General features: G+C 49.2%; 1 protein-coding gene across 8 annotated transcripts in view; it reads right to left on the bottom strand.

Moving 5' to 3' along the window:
* NUMB (NUMB endocytic adaptor protein) overlaps positions 1-20,164 on the bottom strand; it is an 824,148-nt gene that overhangs the window by 253,179 nt on the left and 550,805 nt on the right. For all 8 annotated transcript variants that reach the window (XM_069638646.1, XM_069638648.1, XM_069638651.1 and 5 more), the window contains one exon: positions 17,219-17,359. In XM_069638646.1, coding sequence (XP_069494747.1) covers positions 17,219-17,359 — 141 coding nt within the window. The remainder of the gene's footprint in view (positions 1-17,218; positions 17,360-20,164) is intronic.

The raw sequence follows: 20,164 nt of genomic DNA on the forward strand, positions 1-20,164 counted from the left end.
TATCGTAGCCTCCGAACTCTAGTGTTGCAGGAGCCAGGCCTACAGATTCAGCGATCCCGGGTCGTGATGCAGGATGGCGCCTCCTTCCCTGGTGAGAAAATCCGCGTCCGTCGGCAGTTTGACTGGGGGGGACGCTGACAAGTCCAGAAGGTCCAGGAACCATATCTGCCTCGGCCACGCTGGTGCGACGAGGATCATCTTGCACTGGGAGCATCTGAGTTGACTGATGAGTCGCAGAAGCAACGGCAACAACGCATACAGGAACATGGCGTCCCAGGGGGAAGGAGAATGCATCGCCCATGCTCCCCGGCTGGGGAAGCCTGCCCTCCCTCCCCTCATCCCGGGCCCTCCAAATCCTCTGGGGAAACCTGCTGGCGAACTTCCAGCACTTGGCGTTTGTCGCAAACAGGTCTATCTGGGGATTGCCCCATCGTCAGAATAGCAGATCCACTTGATCGTGCCCGAGTTCCCACTCGTGGCACGAGCGCAGCTGACTGCTGAGCGAGTCGGCGACTGTGTTCTTTACTCCTGCCAGGTGGAAGGGTACCAGGAACATCCCGTGGGCAACGGCCCAGTGCCACAGATCCTGCGCTTCCTTGGATAGGGCTGAGGATCTGGTGCCCCCTTGCTTCCGGATGTAGAACATCGTGGTGGTGTTGTCGGTGAAGACCATCATCACCTTGTCCTTGAGGGACAGGAGGAACGAACTGAGGGCCCAGAATACGGCTCGGAGCTCCAGGAGGTTGATGTGTAGTGACCTCTCCTCCGAGAGCCAAACTGTTGTTCTCCAGCATGGGTCTGGCATGGATTCACATGCTCATGAATATTTCCCATCGTCAGGATGGGAATCCTCAGTAAAGAAAAAAAAATCAGTTTCGTTTCTGAACTGTCCTTCTACTAGTAACCAATCACTGGTCTCTGGGTCATACTGCCCCCAGCCAATGACTGCCCTCTGCATAAGCCCCTCTGGCAGCCATCTTTAGATTTGGTAGCATGTAAAGTGGCAGTAGGACAAAGAAGAGCCGCAGAGGGGTAGGAGGGAGGGTTCGCAAGTAAGTAACTTGTTCCTTCTCCAGCATAGGGTCTGGCATGGATTCACATGCTCATGAATACAAGAATACATGGCAGTACACACATGCACAACCACGGGAGGTGGCAAGGCTCAACATTAAGCATTGCATCAACTCAACATTAAGCATCTCTTACCTCCTCACCAGGCTCACCTTAAGCAAACAGGTTGCGCAGCACTACTTGGCCGACTCTGGACTCCTCCCTGGAATCCCGGTCGAAGCAGTCAAATCTCGTGAAGGTGTGCGTCGACCTCCACGTAGCAGCCCTGCAGATGTCGAGCAGGGGCACACCAGACAGGAACGCCGTGGTAGCAGCGATCGCTCTGGTTGAATGGGCTCGCGGATGGCTGGGCAACGGTCGGTTTGCCAACCAGTGACAGTGCGTGATACAGCCGGAGAGCCATCTGGAAATGGAAGCCTTCGAGAGGGCCTTCCCTTGGTTCACAGGTCCAAAGTTCACAAAAAGCTATGATGTCATCCGAAAACTCTTTGTGCCATCCACGTAGAACTTCAGTGCTCTAGCCACATCCAGCGAGTGCAAAGTCCTCTCGGCCGGAAACGAAGACGACAGGAAGAAAACAGGTAACACCAAGGGCTCGTTGAGATGGAAGTCCGACGGCACCTTGGGCATGAAGGAGAGGTGCGTCCTCAGCACTACCCTTGTCTCGTGGAATGTCAGGTATGGAGGTTTACAGGAGAGGGCCTGGATCTCTCCCACTCGTTGTGCAGAGGTGATGGCTACAAGAAACGCGGTCTTCCACGATAGGAACTTCAACGGTGCCGAATGCAGAAGCTCGAATGGCGGCCCCATGAGCGTGCTCAGCACCACGTTGAGCTCCCACGCCGAGGCTGGCGCCTTCACCGGCGGGAATGATCGAAAAAAAATCCCTTCATAAACTCCTTCACCAGGCGATGAGACCACAGAGATGATCGCCCCAGAGTCCTGGTGTAGCGGGAAATCGCCGCTAGATGTATCTTGATGAAGGGCATGAGCTAGCCCCGCCTTGGCCAGCGACAGTCGGTACGGCAGCACTTGATGGGCCGTAATCCGCAGGGGGTTAATCTTCTGTGCACGTCACCAGACAGAGAACCTCTTCCATTTGTGTCCGTAGCACTTGAGAGTTGAGGATGCCCTGGCCCTTGCAAGCACCTCCTTGCAGCCCGCCGGGCTATCGTACCCTCCAAACTATAGTGCTGCAGGAGCCAAGTCTACAAGTTTGGCGACCCCGGGTCGTGGTGGAGGATGGCGCCTCCTTCTCTGGCATGGAGGTCCGCATCTGTTGGCAGTTTGACTGGGGGGGTTGGGGGGGGGGCAGGCGCTGCCATATCCAGAAGGTCCGGGAACCAGATCTGCCTCGAACACGCCGGTGCAATGAGGATCATCCTGCACCGGGACCGTCCGAGTTGGTTGATGAGTCGCAGCAGCAACGTCAAAGGTGGGAACACATACAGGAACAGGCCGTCCCAGGGGAATGAGAAGGCGTTGCCCATGCTCCCCGGCTGGGGAAACCTGCTGGCGAACCTACGGCACTTGGTGTTCTTTGCCGTCACAAATAGGTTGATCTGGGAATTATCCCATCGTTGGAAAAGTAGATCCACTTGATCCTGACGCAGTTCCCACTCGTGGAACGAGCGCAGCTCCCTGCTGAGCGAGTCGGCAATGGTGTTCTTTATTCCTGCCAGATGGAAGGGGACCAGAAACATCCCTTGGCCGACGGCCCAGTGCCACAGATCCTGGGCCTCCTTGGATAGTGCTGGGGATCTGGTGCCTCCCTGCTTCCGTATGTAAAACATTGCGGTGGTGTTGTCGGCGAAGATCCTCACCACCTTGCCCTTGAGGGACGGGAGGAACGACCTGAGGGCCCAGAACACGGCTCGGAGCTCCAGGACATTGATGTGTAGTGACCTCTCCTCTGGGAGCCAAAGGCCTCTTGCGTGAAGATCTCCGGTGTGCGCTCCCCATCCCTCCAGGGAGGTGTCAGTCGTCAGTCTCCTGATGTGCCGGGGTCCGAAAGTCCATCCCCGCTGCCAGATGCGTGCGGGTGCCCCACCACCGGATCGCTTGGCGGAAGTTCTCATTGAGTGATATTTGGTCTTCGAAGCTGCCCGCAGCCTGCATCCAACGGGCATCAAGGAACTCTTGCAGTGGACGCTGCCGCAACCTGCACAGGCGCACGAGGTAGATGCACGAGGACATCATGCCGAGCAGGGAATTGATGGACCTCACCCTGGCCACGTCCATGGTCAAAAGCCGCTGCACCTTGCCCAGGATGGCTTTTTCCTCCAACGGAGAAGCCAATCGCGCCACTGATTTGAGCCTGGCTCCCAGGAACAGGGCGACTTGCGACAGCACCAAGTGGGATTTCGCAAAGTTGATTGAGAATCCCAGATCCTTAAGCAGCTGGACGGTCTTCGCTGTGTGCACGACGGCGAGTTCTCTTGTCCTTGCTCGGATGAGCCAATCATCCAGGTAGGTGTAGACGTGGATCCCCCCTGCAGGCGCAGCCGCGCCGCCACCAGTGATAGGCACATGGTGAATACCCTGGGCGCCGACTTGAATCCGAAGGGGAGGGCCTTGAACTGATAGTGTCGCCCCTGGACTACGAATCTCAGGAACTTTCGATGCCCTTAGGAAGTCGCCTTCCTCCAGCTGTCCCAACACGTGGGACCCGTCGTCCCATGGCATCCAGTTTCTTCCCCTCGCCGTCCGGCGGGGAGGTCGAAGTTGAGGCCGTCGCCCCCGCCGCTTTCTTCTTGGCCCCCACAGAGATGACCGAATCCGGGGTCGGCTGCGCCCTAAGGCACATGGGGGCGGAACCCGGTACTTCTCGTACCGGTCTCTATTGGCAGGAGCCATGGACGGGTCCTTCAGGAGCATCAGCCCCTCGTCCCAGATGTCGTAAAGTAAAGGAATCGAGAGGACCGTCTTCCTCTTGGCCTCACGCCGTTGGTAGAGGAAACCTTCCTTCTGTTCCTTGGGGCAGAGCTGGAAGAGCTCTGAAGCTCTGGCGATCATGGCGTGGAAGGAGCCAATTTCGTCGGGAGGGGAGGCCCGAGGAAGTGGTGATGGGAGGCCCATCCCGTCGTCATCATCCGTCCCCGTCGTGTCCATTCCCGTGTCATCCCTCGGATCCAGAGAAGGAGAAGAAGGCTGCGAAGGCCGAGAAGGCTGGAAGGGCGGGGTGGGGGGTGAACTCTTCTCTGCTTGCTTGGAGGGCTTCCCGACGGTCCAGGTTCCGCTGGATCGTCAGTTGGGGGTAAGGGCAACCTTGTCCTTATCTCCATACACAAGGCCTGGATCGCCATCAAGATTGCTCCTGAGTTGTCTTGTGGCCCAGGTACCGGCTGCGACTGGCGCGACAGTTGGGGAGTGGAATCCTCCGCCTCCACTGGCACCTTGTCGGCACCACCGTCGCTTTCTTCATCCACCTCCTCGGGATCCCTTCCATGGGACAGGACCTCCTCGAACTTCTTGTTCAGGATCTTCGCGACTCCAGCCAGCTCCTCTTCAGAGGCTGTATCTGTGTTAGTGATGGCCACCTGGCCCCCCCCGCCTCTTTTTCCACCTGGGGCTTCACGGGGTTCTGATCGATGGGCTGAAAAGAGGATTCCCTCTGTGGTGGTAGGGAAACTCTAGGCCTTGAGGTCGCCTCCACTGGGGTAGCCTCCACAGGCTTCGCCAGGGCCGCTGCGACTCCCTCGATAGAGGCCTTAGCTGGGTGAATCAAGGCCTTCACGACCTTGGGCGTGCCTGAGGCCTTCACCTTGGGAGGAGGGTTACCGCCTCACTCCCCCTCGGCATCGACCGGGGCGTCTCCCAAAGCTTACCCGGGTTCTCCGATTTGCTCTTCCCCGAGCCAGTGCACTGGCTCGTGGTCGATGGCGTTGGTGAAAGTGCGCCATGCCTGGCAACCGAGGAGCCCGACTGATCAGCGCTCCCGGTGCCCGCGGACTTGCGGTTCTTTACCTTTTGTTGGGCCCCCGTCGTCAGAGTGCCCTCAAAGGTCTTAGAAGACCGCTCGGACTTCTTCTTCTTCTCACCTGCTGCTGTTCTCTTCCCTTCCAGCCAGTTGGTGAGGCAGATACGCCGATCCCTCATATCCGCTCCGACATGTTCTTGCAAAACGCACAGTCCTTCTCCACGTGCGTTTTTGTCTTTGTGAAGGCAGTAGAGGCATCTGGAATGCTCATCCTCCTTGAAGACATTCTGGAATCCGCATCCGGGGCAGCTCCTGAACAGCTTGAATCGGGGTGTCGTGTTTCCTTAGTCCTGGGCCATGTAGGCCTCAAGGACCTTCTGGAATCCTCCAAGAAGCAAAACTCAACGAAAACTTCACCCTTGAGGGGCGTAGAAAATTCCGAAACGGGTCCCCGTTGATCGGAAGTAAAAAACGGTGGAGCTTGAGGTTCGATTGACCGAAAAAATGAGATTAAACTCTTTGAAAAATCACAAAACGCAGTAAAACCTCGAGAGCTATAGCTCAAGGACTCCCAACACTTGAACGTGCGGTAAAAATCTGAAGATGGCTGCCAGAGGACAGGTTTAGGTAGAGGGCGGTCATTGGCTGGGGGTAGTATGACCCAAAGACCAGTGATTGGTTATTAGTAGAAAGACAGTTCAGAAACGAAACAAACTGATTTTTTCTTTACCGAGGATTCCCAGCCTGACGACGGGGGAGATTCATGAGCATGTGAATCCATGCCAGACCCCATGCTGGAGAAAGGAAATACATTCTTAGAGAAGAAGAATAAACCGAGGGCCCCACTCTCCCTACTGCAAGGGCCTGGCCGGAGGACCGCGACCACGCGGTCGACAGGCGGCTAACAGTTGAAAAGTCGCAGAGCAGGTGTAGATGTCTTTGGCGGCAGGAATCCCACGAGGCAGTCGTCAAGAAGATTAGTTGGAAGACTAGACGACCGAAGGTCGTGGGGACAAAGTTAGCAATGTAAAACTCTTGCAAGCTCTGCAAAGGCGACAAACTAGGTTGGTGGAAAAAACTATCCGAGGGACCTCGAGGCATGAGGGATTTTAGAGATAGTGTTACAGTCACACCAATGTCGACATCCCCTTTCGATCTTCGAAAGAAAGATGCAATCCTCTGCCATTTCCACTAGACATCGGACTTTATGCGATTCTAAGCCGATTCACAAGCATCAGAAAAGATGTTCTCTTTCGGTACCAAAGTACTGGAAAGATTTACTTGCAGTAGCCACTGTGGCTGGAGAAGATACTGGGGAATCGGAAGGTACAGTATCAACCCTAGAGGCGGGCGCCTCTCTGGAGGAACTGTTGCCTGTTCGGATAACCGAGGCATTAGAGGTTTTCCCCTGCACTGTAACGATTTTGTCCGGTGTAAACAAATCTTCCAGTACCAGATGGATCTTTTAAGATCCTTTCCCACCTACAGGTACTAACTTTTACCACCGGGAGGTACTAGTGTGTTCCCACCCAGAGGTACTCTAAGGTGAACATGCCTGGGGGTTCCCCTAAACGGTCCTGTCAAGACCCCGGAACTGAGAAGGCAGTCTTCCCATGGGTACCGAAGGCCGGTGCTGAAACATGTACCTCACCTGAAGGTATGGTCCCCCTCTTACTGATGTCGGCCATCCTCCTGTTCTGTACGAAGCCTTCGGTTGTCTTCAGTACCAGTCCCAGCTGTGACATGGAGAGAAGAGGAGTTCGCAGAGACCTCGGGTGAATCCGCAGCAGAATACACAGGCATTCAATGGGTGATATAATCCGACACCAGACGCAGGCATGATAAGGATCGGCCGCAAAGAATTGCTTTCGACAATGGATGCACTGTTTGAATCCTGTTGTGTACCGCATGCACCAGAGGGAGGCACTGCGAAAAATAAAATTAAAATGAATTACCAATCGCTAAGGAAAAAGGGATGGACAGCAAAAAATAACACTCCAAAAAGGAGAGCAGAACCTTCACTTCCTTTGCTTGGTGCGAATTTGTATGGAAGACTGATCTGCCGACAAGGCTGTTGGTGCTGTGAGCGTATGACTATTTCTGGGTTGCACTATTTCTGGGTTGCTTGTATTTCTATAACTGCACACATCACCTTAAAGTGAAGTGCGGTTAGGACACTTTGTATCCTTACATCTTTTTCTTTCATAACTTTTGGGTTACAAATACAATGTGACCATGTGCAGTTGATGTTTTCCTTCGTGTTTTCAACTTTTTACTCACGCACTTTTGCAATTTCCGCAAATGGCTTCTAAGAGTGGCTAGCAGTCTAAGCTACCTGTGCCATGAAAAGTTTGCCTGCCTTTGGCTATATTTTATTGTTATTTAGCCTTCATCCTACCATCTGAGGGCTGGAATTGCCCTTTAAGGAATGTTCTTTCCTGTAGAAAGCTGCTGCTTTCGTGGGCTATGGTGGCGCCTGTATGTGTCTGGATGTGGGTGCTGGTATGTCTGCCCCAGTCCACATCCTGGTGCCTGAATGTCAGTAGTTGGGCGTATTTAGTGGGCCGAGGCTATCCATGACTAGATATTCACTGTCAGTTTGAATGGTGCAGATCCTTACCATTAGTGGACCGGAGTAAACTTCTAATCCGAATCCTGAATAAAAGGAGGATTTCTGCAGCCATTCCACAGATCATCGTTGGAGGCAAGATCCCTATGAAGAAGTGCAGCAGGTTGAGGACGACTCCTGCAGCTGACCAGCACCAGCTCCAGTCCTGGTGAAGCCCTGCTCCTCTGTCCGATCTCAAGTAGACCCTTGTCAGTTCTTTGACCCCTGGACCGGTGGCAACAACCAGTCTTGACCCCTGCACAAAGAGCCATACGTTTATAAGTGTCCTGGAACCAAGCAGCAAACTGACAAGATCTCTTCTGGGTTACCTTGCTGCAGCCGTCACCGTTCAGAGTGTGTCCTTGAAACTTGCAGTATCTTCATCTTGTACTACAAGCTGCTTACTCCTGCATGTTCAGCCTTTTTGCATCAATGGAAGACGTACAGGACCTTCTCTTTTGTTAGTCCATTGAAAATCGGTTGCGCCGCGACCACAGTGATTCCCGTTACAATCAGTCTTTGCGCAGGTGTCCGGAGGTCACCTGCTCCGCAGAAGTCTTCATCTTTTATTCTCAAAGCTGTTCAGCTGGAAGGTGCATGGAACTGAGATTCAAGCACAGCGACTGATCGAAACTAAATCATGTGTCCAAAGGTGACCTCTGCACATGCCTCAACCTCCCTCAACCAAACCAAGCACATACGACTGTGTCCCCAACGGGCTCCAGAATCTCAGCAGTGGTCTCTGGAGATATCAGACTGAGGGAAAGGGGGGTGGGAGGTAATAAACGCATTGTTTTCCCCTCTGTCCTCCACTTGGTCAAAGGGGTGTTAAGTCCTGGCCCCATCTCTCTTTCCTGATTTAGGTTGGTAGTAACGTGGTCGTGGATCCCTTCCAAGGCCTATCCTAGTGTTGTGGAATTGAGTTACTTACCCGAACTTTTTTAACTTTGAGAGACACCCACTGGCATCGCCCAATCACATAATAAACCTACCTGAAACATAGAACTTCGGCCCCGATGACTTTAGGGCACAAAACCCCAAACCATCTAAGGGCTGGACTTCCTAAATGCGAGGAAAATGTTTTATCATTGCTCTAAAGTGTTTCTACTGAACATTATGCATCCAATTACCATTTTTATACTGGTTATTGAATCAAATGCTCGCTATCTTCTCCTAAGGGTGAATGTTTATATCTGTTTGACAGTAAGTGTGTGACAATATTGGTCTAGAGGCTTTGTTTGCTTAGTGTGTATTTTAAAGGCCTAATACATCTTTGTAAATTTTGTACGTACCGATCTAATGGAAATTATTGGTTTTCTATGTGGACTCATTGTAGCCCTAGAACACACTCACACCCCCTCATACATCTCATGGAAGTTGGCCTTCCAATATCCACCCCAAAGGTTTATTTTGAAAATCCTTCTTAGAAGTATACTGTTTGTCACCAATCATGGGACCTACATTTTCAGGTCAAGAATGAGTTGGGCCTTACCTGAAAATGTACCCCTTTTATAACAGTTACCTCACCTATGAAAAGGGGGGGGGGGGGAAAACAAGAAATCGCTAATTTTCTGTGAAAATAGTTCGGCCACTGAGGAAAGCAGATGCCCATCCCCCAAATAAAGATCAGAAAGTCCTCCCTCTAGCCATAGAAAAAGGAAACATCTCCCGGTATTCCCTGAAATAATACATTCCAATCTGGGTGCATACTCTTTAGAACTTTAAGTAACGAGTGAACAAAACACCCTGAAGTCTTTGGATTCAATAGCAGTCTACATCCTCCCAGACAGGAAAACACCCATGTCTCACATTTCTCGCCAGGAACCAGCTCCCCAAACAGCTTCCTATTAAGGCAGGCCAAATGATAAGAATTCCTTCCCACTGATTTTATTTTCCTTACTTCCGAGATAAATCCACCTTGATGCAAGATTAGCTTAGTATCTAGAAGCAGTGAAGGAAAAAAGAAAAATACAAAATAATCAAAAAAACAAATATCCTAACAATAATCAAAAGCAGTTTTGTTCCAAACAAGGTAATATACCGGGTTGTTAGGGAGAATACTAGAGACCCCCAGCCTTTGCTGGATTTTGAGGACTTTATTTTCTTAACCTGGGGAGAGCGAAACCCCTTTCCCCACTCTCTCATGTATTTTAATATGATTTCTGAGCATTGTGTTTCTTTTGGTTGTGGAGTCTGACTAACTCTATAGGCATCATCATTTACATTGTGTCACACACCACCTTCAGTGCAGTGGCACAGGGAAGTCTGTTAGATTTCCCCAAAGTTTAAATACCTTCTCTGGGATATATTTCTGCTTTTCAGAGCAGTAAAGTGAAATTGACTTTACTTACATTAGTAACTTTCTAGACCCAGCACACTATCCTACAATAGGGTGCTGGAGGGGTTACCTAGTATCCCCTTTGTCTAGCTTATCATGAAACAATTTTATGTTACCCTTTCCTCACTGAATGGCTGGTGGCAGTAGTTTAGTTTTAACTACCGTAGTGTGCATTTACCGCGGGCTGCGTTCGCAGCTGCAGTAAAGCACCCAAGGATGCCATTTTTGTAAAAATGGCCCCAGTCTTCTTATCTCGCCATTTCTTTGTGGAAAGGTCCTTCTTGAGATTTATTCTTCGCGCCAAACCAGGTTTGGTCTCATTGTTCGCTTTGCCTTTGGCGGGATTGACGAGGGAAGCCCGCCTCTGGCTCCAGGGTGTCTGGAGTAGGCAGGAAGTGAGTAGGGTACCCAAAACTCCCTGTGCTTAGTCTCCTAGGAGACCCAAATGCACTCTGTAGTAATTGGCCGGCTGACTATCCGGCAAGGACAGCCACCCTGCTGGGTGACTGACAGCTGGTCTGGAATGAATGGGAAAGAACTGAATAAAAGGGTTGGTTTGCTTGGTGAAGCCCTGCTGCTGTGCTGAAACTCCTAATTCTTATCGACAGAGAAGCCCCTGCAAGGACGACTTCTCCCCTTGAGTTGGTGGGACCAATCAACTCCAAAGTAGGCCACCTGGACATCCTTCTCATAGCTGGTTGAATTTCCACAGTTACTGCTGGAAACTGTATAGCCAGGGAGAGGAACACCAGATCGCGTGCATTGCTTTTAAGCTGGCCTAGAGCTTCAGGAAGATCCTCCAGACTCCCAGGAAGCAGGACTGACCAAGCCTGAGCCCCCCCAGAGTGTGGGACCCCAGAAGCAGAGAAAGTCCATCTCGACAGCCAGGAACCGTGGTGCTGCTATTTGCGGTAGACGCAAGTAGCTGAAACACTGAACAGCCACCAATTTGAAGATTGACGGTTGAGAGCGGTGACTGTCCCATTGCAGTGCAGGAGTCCCCAGAAGTCCTCCCATTTGTCCCCATGACTGAGGCCCAGGACAGCAAGATCTGCAGAGCTGCACAGGAACAGAAGTCATCTGCTGCACTTTTTCTTCAATTCAAAAGGTACTGTACAAAGTCTGAGAGAACTTACCTATTGCTGTAGAGTTGCTTGCATCATCTACCCCTCACAAGTTAACAGCGTGTGGCCCTACCTTTGATCCTTCTTTTCTTCAAAGACTTCTAAAACATTGTGCAAAGACTTTTCCTACTTACCTACCAGAAGTGATTTATCCTATAAATGACTTTTGCCCATTGACTTTGGCCTAGCCTGTTATACTGAATGACTCTGCTTTGGGGATCCAAAAGTATTTGCCTACTGAAGAATATTTGTGATCTCTTGTTGTTCTAACAATCTTTTCCTTTTACCAACTTATTAATGTCCCCAGCACCCTAGCTATTGAAGTCACCTGAAGGTGTAGGTTGTGTGTGTGGGCCATCCCAAAAGGGTCTTTACTGATTTAGAAACTAAGAGTGTACAGTATAGAAGTGTATTTGTGCGTTTGCCCCCTTCTGAAGGTTTATTCTAACTGACTATTAAATAAATGAATAATAATTGTTTATTCAAGAAACCTTGAGTGCAAGTGTTTATTTGAATACTTGTCACTGTGAATCTCTGTGTAACTCTCCTACAGCTCTCAATGACCGCTCTTGAGATAGGCCTGGCTGCTCGCTGAACACACTACCAAAACTATGTAGTACAAGCTTATACCAAAGGTTGGGTTTCCTATACCTGTAGTCAGATTTGTTTGTAGTGTTCCCAGAGGGTACTGCATACAAAAGTTGCCTAACAGAGGTGGCGGAACACAACCAAATTACCTTGTTATTGCTCCTATTCTCTTTTGAACTATTGACCTGCAAGTACTCCTTCCCCTTAATTTCCAACTGTGAACGTCCTGAGCTGATGAAGCATCTTTTAAATGTGGACAAGCCAAAGAGGCCCTTCCACAAAACAAAACTAACTGTACCAACCCCGACCGACAGACCTCTCCTCTGTAAACCTCATCTAAGGTTCTCTTTCCACACCTCACTTGATAATAGCCAACATGGCTCTCCTTCTTCTTAAAGAAAATTGGAGTAGGTTTCTTACCTGCAACTCCTGTTCTCCAGCATTGGTATCTTTCATAGATTCACATGCAGTGAATATTCCCCGTCAGCAAGCTGGGAATCCTCGGTTACTTTTTGATTCCCCTTGCCCTAGGCAAGAAGAACCTACATTTTGTAACCTAACACCCTTGTTATGGGCGTTTTTGGTCCCTACCAATGGGACCTCGAGTAGCTCTAAACTAGACCCTCCTCTTGCCCTCAGTTTCTAACCCTGTAGAACCAGATGTCCCTGGGGTGCGAGAGCTTTTCCCTGATGGGGCAGAAGGAGGGCACATGTGAATCTATGAAAGATACCATGGTGGAGAACAGGAGTTACAGGTAAGAAACATACTCCTTCTCCAGCATTCGATATTTCATAGATTCACATGTTGTGAATAGACTATGTTGCAGTAAATAGACATAGGAGGTGCATGAAGGCAAACCCCCTCCGCACCCGCACATATTAACCGCCAATCCATAGGATTATACCTTACTGGAATGGGCGTTCCAGGACTGCTCTCCCTGTCTGCACTTCCTTGGCATGCTGCTTCTATAGGCAGTACTGCCTTGGGGACGTATGTAGCACTGACCACGTGGCCGCTTGGCAGATGTCTGATCGGGACCCCCGCCCACCATGCCACTGAAGCTCTTGAAGAATGTGCATGTGGGGGAGCCTGCAGGGGCTTCCCTGCTGACTTGAGGCAGAAGACAATCGCCGACGAGATCCATCTGGCTATGCTTTATTTGGAAAGAGCATTGCCTTTATTTGTGGGGGGCCATATGACACGCTTGACGTCGAGCAAATGTAAATCCAACTCTGCCCGTGATGAGGGTTTTCTAAAGAAAACTGGCAAGGATATCGTGGAATGTTTGAGGAAAGCTGTGGGCACTTTAGGAACGAACCGCGGATTGGTCATGAAAAGTACCCTGTCTTTTTGGAACCGTAAGTATAGCTGGTTGATGGTGAGGGCCTGCAGCTTAGACACACTCCAAGCTGACGTAATAGCCACAAGGAAGGTGACTTTTCAGGGCAGGCAACTCAGAGGTGCAGAGGCCATATTCTTCATGAGTCCTGAGAGCACAGTCTTGAGGCTCCATTCTGGTGATATTCGCCTTATTGGTGGAAAGCTTCTAAAGAGGCCTTTGAGGAAAAGTTTTACGAGTTTGCCACTGTAGAGGGAGAAGCCCTTCTCCCGCCTTGTGTATCTCGAGATGACTGCCAAGTGCACTTCAATGGAGTTGTGGGCAAGGCCCTGCTTGTCCAGGCCTAGAAAGCATGGCAATACTTGCTCTGGTGTCACCTGGAATGGGTGGAGCCTTTGTTGGTGTTGTTGACCTTGTGTTTTGCACCACCTGCAAAACCGCTTCCACTTTAGGCGGTATGATTTGTTAGTGGCGGTTGCCCTAGCCGCCTCCAGAATTTAGCTACACTCTTGAGATGTTCAGGCTTTCAAACTCGCGAAGTCAGGAGCCACGCTGCCAGGCGCAGTGCTTGAAGGTCTCAGAGTAAGCTTCCTTTCCCACTTTGGATTTTGGGGACTTTTTGTATGCCCCCCTCTTTTTTTGCAGCATGAGCTGCACCTCTTAGAGGAGTGCCGTCTTGTATGGGAGGGGGCATTTGCTTGAATTGTAGTAGGTGCCTGTATAAGATCACATCCAGCAGCCATTTGTTCTTTGTTATTTTTCTCCAGTCCGGGGCACACCTGGAGATCCTCCCTCCCAGGCTGCTGTGGGTTGGGTTGTCAAATGGGTCACTGTCGTTCCATTTGGGATCTGGAAGGCTGCTTTCAGCACTGATTTTGATGAAAATCCCTTGCTTTGTGGTACCCCTGGTAAGCCCTCTTGTACTCCTGGGAGTATGTTGAGCCTTTGGAGTACGGACGTCCTTTGTTGTACGAGGAAGTTCTCCTGGGTGCTCCCCTGAACTGACTGAAAAGTCGATGGTTTTGTAGGGATGTTAGCGACCTGACTTTGTGTCAGTTTTAATTGTTTTTAGCGCTTCGTCGATCTTATGACCGAAGAGCTCCTCACCCTCGAAAGGCATGTCTACCACTTAATGGTGGAAATCCTGTGAAAAGTTTGTACATCAGAGCCAGGCCTTTCTTCTTAGGACTACTCCGTTGGCCACTTGCTTGAAACCTGTCTCTGCCATGCCCACTGCCATATTGATATTGAGGTTGGAGAACTCTTCTCGTTCCTTTAGGATTGCCTTCGCCTCCTTACGCTTCTCCTCTGGGGGATGTTCAAGGACTGGTGCGAGAATATCCACATTTCTCTGTCATACCTAGATATGATGGATACGAAGTTGGCTGCTTTGACTGTTGTGGCTCCAATTGCTAAGACTTTTTAACCAAAAGCGCCCTGTTTTTGCGCTTCATTGTCCAGTGGTACAGCACATGTTTGTTTTTTGGACTTAGTTGTCTTGGCTGCTGCTACCCGGAAAGCTGACTCGTGAGATGGTTGGGAAGCAAGGCATTTTGGAGCATTTTTTGGTAGGTTGTACTTTTTGTCTAGGCAGCCTTTCACCACTGGCACCGTGAATGATAGTTTCATTGTTTTTAGTCACTCTTGCCAGACATGGTCGAGGATGGGAATTGAGACCACCGTCTTCCTCCTCTTACTCATATGGTTAAATAAAAAACATTCTTTGTCGTCCTCCGAAGCGAGGAGCCCGAACTCCTTGCATGCTTTCATGGCTGTAGAATGGAACCCTGTGATGTCGACAGGGGTAGATGATGTTGCCGAATCCTTGTCCTGGGGGGGGGGAATGTGTCCCAATCATCGTCCCTTCTTGGAGTGGTTGACGAAGACGTAGTGTTGTGTGGCTTTTCTGCATCCGTATATGTTAGTTCTTCTTCTGGTAGTGACAGAGTCTGCGTCCAGCTCTGTTTACGTGACAGAGAGGGTAGTGGCAGAGAACCACTCCTGCCCCTGCGTATTGGTCGCAGAGCAGGAGATGCTGGCGGGGACAGAGAAGTTGACCTGGGTTGCGAGCGTCCTCTGGAGGATCTTGCTCAACTCATCCGCGATGTGGACCCGGGCCTGGAAGGGAAGGATCTTGTAGACCTTTCCTGTGAAGCCGACCTGGGCCTGATTGGGGGATTGTTGCAGTACCTTTTGGACCGCTGGTTGAGGCAGTGGTAGCGCCGGTGCTCCTGGTCTCAGAGATGCATCAAGCTGTGTGATGACGCTCCGCAGGGATGAAAGCACTTGTATGGACATTAGGGCCTGTGGGTTGGTTAATAGTGCCTTTACTTCCTTTCGTTGGATTTGTTGGTGGGAGTGTTGCCCAGGCGGAGCTGGGCCCGCCTCCTCTTGTGGTTGTCGCGGTGTGCGACCTGCCATCTCATGGAGGTCTCCTTCCTGAATATGCCTCCCTGGTGTAGATGGTCTATCTGGGACCTGCTCCTTTCCCATTATAGACTGCTCGGAGTCGGACTGCTGATGATGTGTTTTGAAATCGGTATCCACCTCGTGCTACAGTATCTCCTCCGGCATTATATCAGAGTACTGGATAGGAGATACCTGGCTGACGTGTGGTTGGGAGGCTTCCTCCGAATTTGTGGTTTGCGTGCAGCCCAGGGAGGAGTTGTAATTCCATCGATGGAGCTGCCGTTGTCGTCGGTGTGGGCCACGAGACCTCCTTCTGTGGATTTTTGCGGTCCGGGGGTGTGTCTTTCCCCGCTTCCAAGTGTGTAGGCCGGGTTGACACGACTGTTTGTGCGATCCTTGTCCATGGCTTTCTTCGTGGACGAGCCCGATTTATGTGTTATCATCGACAAGCTTGTTTTGTTTGAGGTCAACTTGGGAGATGCAGTCGTGGACAAGCTGGATTTGCGAGATGCCATCGACAAGGCTGTTTTATGTGGCCTAAATGAGGCCTTTTTATGTGGCATTGTAAGGGTCAGGAGCTCGGTTCTTCATCGCCGTTGATGGGTTGGCGTTTTATACGACTTTTCTGTGGTTAGGGAGTGCTTGTGCATTTTCCGTGCCTTGGTGACGTTCATTGAGCCGTGCGTATGCGATTTTGAAGTGGTCGACAGCAAAGTGCACGTGTCTTCGGGCCGTGTCCTGGGAGATCTGTGTGCCCCCCCCACCCTCCGTGGATGGGACCCAGCCCTCTCTCACTGACATTGATTTATGCTTGTGCCCTTCCATTGTTTTGCTACCTTCTGCTGCCCACTTCCTCACTAGTGACGATTGGCCTTCTATGGGCAACAACGGCTTTCCTGGCCCCTCCAGTCTCCCGGAAAATCGACGATGGCTCATAGCCGTGGGTGATTCTGTGTTTTGCCTTTTTCCATTGCCCGTTCTTCCGACCTGGCCCTTTCCCTCAACCGCAGTTATTTCTCCACGGGAGCAGCCATGCTTTTGTTCGACTCTACATCGGAGGGGTATTCGGGATAGTTTCCTCGTTGAGTCAGCAGACGAGCCTTCAATTTCTATCTTTGAGAGTCTTCGAACTACGACCGACAGATAGTGCAGCTCTCAGCTGAGTGGTGGGGCAGTTTGAGTGTTTTTCTCCTTCATATACATTTGAGGCCACAAGTGGCACAGGGCTCAAAAGGGGTTTCCTTTTTCCCTTCCTCACCTTGAGAAATGTACTTGATTGTGGAGAAAAAGCTATTTTCTTTGAAAACGTATTTGAAGAGTTTTAACCTAGAATTCTAACTGTGGAAAAACCAGAGGACTCCCTCAGCTGAACACATGGTTAGAATCTGAGAGGAAGAGGAGGGTCTAGTCTAGAACAACTTGAGGGCCCATTGGTAGGGATCAAAAACACCCATAACGAGGGTGTTAGTCTAAAAAATGTAGGTTCTTCTTGCTCAGGTCAAGGGGAATCAAAAAGTAACCAAGGATTCCCAGCCTGACGACAGGGAATATTCACAGCACGTGAATCTATGAAAGATGCAATGCTGGAGAAGCAAGCTGTTCTGGAGTAAAACCTAATTTCCTTGAAAGTGTACCCAAATCTCTAAGCAATGATGTGCCTGTCAACATTTGCCTCAGCTCATTGCAAGTGCAAAATACCTTTGCACCCATAGCAACAAGGCAAACCATCACAAATTAACAGTAACCAACCTCAAAAGATATTAAAACAGTCTCCGATTTGTGTTACAACAAACTACATTCTCCAAAGATGCTTTTACTCACAGTGTCCTTCACAGCCATAAAACAATGGCAGATCCATCGCCTTGTTGTGCCGTCCCGGCAGATATATGAGAAAGCCCTGTCAAAGTTCCGGTCAGGGGCACAGAAAGACACTTTCTCAATAGTTTGATCGACTATAAGATCCTGTTTACAAAGAGGATAAAACATATAGCACAGTTAGACAAAGGCATTTACAGAGGTAATAATTTAGCACAATACAGTCACCAGTCCGGGAGATGTAGGCATGAGGTAAAGGCCTTATTCGTCAAGACAATTACTGAGACGCAATCATACATAAACATTGCTAAAACTGAATGCACAGTGATAACAGAGTGCAGAGATTATGAGTGGAACCTGAAGGGCCATCATTCCCTTAGATTGAGGGCTCGTGAGATGTTACAGTTAAAGTCAGAAAAGAACGGTCAAGCAGATCAAATACGCACGATGTTCCTCTGTTAAACTGCAGACATGCAAGGGTCAACTTAATTTTATGAACAGAATAGAAGGATGTAAAGGGTAATCACTTCAATATTGCTCAGCAGTGACTTGGACCTAGAGTATAGATTCAATTATGCAAAAATAGAGAACATGAACAGAAGTTCTAAATATAGTGTATTTTGCTTTCCAGAAATGGTAGTGTTGAAAAGAGTACCAATTAAGTTTACTTGGGTGCAAAGGATGCATCAGATTAAATTGACATTAGCAAATCAATTTTCGGAAGAAAACAAGTACAAATGCTTACATAATTGGGGTAAGCATTTGCTTCATAAACAAAACTAACTGAACTCCACAATTGCTTTTTCTAATATTGGTCTGTTCCATAGACCAGTAAACTGTGTTGAACATTTAAGCATCAGTATTGAAAAACGTAACATTCTGTAGCGCGCCTGTCGGTAGAACTAAACATCTTAATCAAATCACAAACGCAACAAAATTGTCTTCATTAAAAGTGATCTTAAATTCTGTTCTAAATCAGCATCAGAACGTTATCCGCGGAAATAATCGACTCCAACAATACCTAATGAGAAATTACCACATTTATTTGTTTGAATTTGCTAGGAATTTTTGGACATTTTGAATAATATAGTGATGTGGGGTAAGGGTATATGTTAAGGTAGGGGGGCATAGGGGGTCTCCCCCGCATTATTACAAGTAAATGCGATCAAAAACAATGAGGTAATTTCTCATTAGGTCTTTTTTTCCATCATTTCATGGTAATCCCTTAAGAACGGCAGGCACATATCAAAAGAAACAATGGGAGGGTCATCTATGAATCTATGAAAGATGGCAAGCAATATTAAAAATCAATGTACATACGCAAGAGACTTCCTTGAGCACTGGATCACCCATAAACACACTACTTTCAGACAAATTAGCAAGCCATAGACTACGAAAAGAAATTATGCAGGGTTTTAGCTTGAATTGACAGATTTCTCAAGAGAAACAAGTCAACGTGAAACTAGGTCATTCATTTGAGAACAGCTTCTCATGACTGAGAATTAATCTAGCCAAATAATCTATGGGATGGTACCCTCCCAGAAGTGTCCACAATTAACTGTGAGCTCACTTGACCTCATCAGTGGAGAAGTGCCCATATCAGTCTGGTCTCATCCATAAGTACAGCCCATCATCAAAATACTATGCAATTCTATGAAAATGTGTGTTTGTAGACAAATACTTGTCAATAGTGATGACTCTTTTCCAAATAGCAGATTTGCTATCACTGATGGAAGGGGCTTTAACCCTGTCAGGAAGAACATGGTACGTTTTTATGTACTGCAAGTTGATGCATCTAGCGATGTCACACTAGAAAAATGCATTCATATAACAGTAGAGTCACCTTCTCTTTAGAACAAACAAAACCAGGAGGTTTAACTGACAAAGTCTGGAGTTTATCACCAGTCTAGTGGAGGTGATGGCGACCAGGAAAATCAGCTTATGGGTGAGTAATCTCAACGAATAATTGCGAGGCTCAAACAGGGCGCCTATAATTCAAGTCCCAATCCACACCAGGAAAAGAAAACCCAGAACTGAAGGGGGGGAAAGGGATGAAATTGTAAAAGGATCCATATCCCTCTCCTGGTATCAATCCGAAAACTTACACCACCTACAGGTGAATTTGGTGGCAGGTCTCCTAGCAGAGAGGAGCACGTCCAGGACGTCCTCGTATAAATCATACCTTAAATTTCAACCTTTCAGCAGCCAAGCATGCAGGTTCAGGCTGGAGAGGTTCGGATGGAGGATTCGTCCTTCAGATTGGGAGAGGTCCGCCCTCTGACAAGAGCCAGGAAGGGCAGATTGACATGTCCAGTACCACATTTTCCAGGACCAGACTGGAGCAATCAAAATCATTGTGGACGCAAACATGTGTAGCTTCCTGAAAACCAGTGGTATGGCAGGGATCGGCGGGAATGCATAGAATAGGTTAAAATCCCACTCAACCGTTAAAGCTCCCAGTCGTGGAAATTCCCTAGAGCAGAACCACTGGTATTTCTTGTTCACACTGCAAGCAAAGAGGTCCACCTGAGGAGTCCACAACAGGAGAACTCCTCCTCTAGAACTTCCTGACAGAGCTCCCAATAGTGGGAGGCCAAAGCCTGTCTGCTAAAGAAGAACAAATTACTTTACCCTGGTAAAGTTCTTTTGACTGGATGTTCTTCCCACATAGTCCTCATCTTTGATATACTTGCAGCTCAGAAACTTTCCTCAGCAGAGGACGTTGTGTGTTGTAGACCTTGTGTCCTTCAAGGGCCTCTGTCGTCCTCAAGTAGGATGTTGACGCTGGTATAAAAGGCACGCACTGTGCCCGTTGCCTCAGTTTGAGTTTTTCCTCTCACCAGCACAGCAGTCTCGAAGATGAGAAATGCTGGAGTGTTAACAGAGTGCAAGGTGTAAATCACAGAAACTCCTTCTTGGCAGAGGGGATGGCTGAAAGGGGCGATGAGGAAT

This window comes from Ambystoma mexicanum, chromosome 14 (assembly GCF_040938575.1).
Source record: "Ambystoma mexicanum isolate Mex_15411 chromosome 14, UKY_AmexF1_1, whole genome shotgun sequence".
Classification (NCBI taxonomy): domain Eukaryota; kingdom Metazoa; phylum Chordata; class Amphibia; order Caudata; family Ambystomatidae; genus Ambystoma; species Ambystoma mexicanum.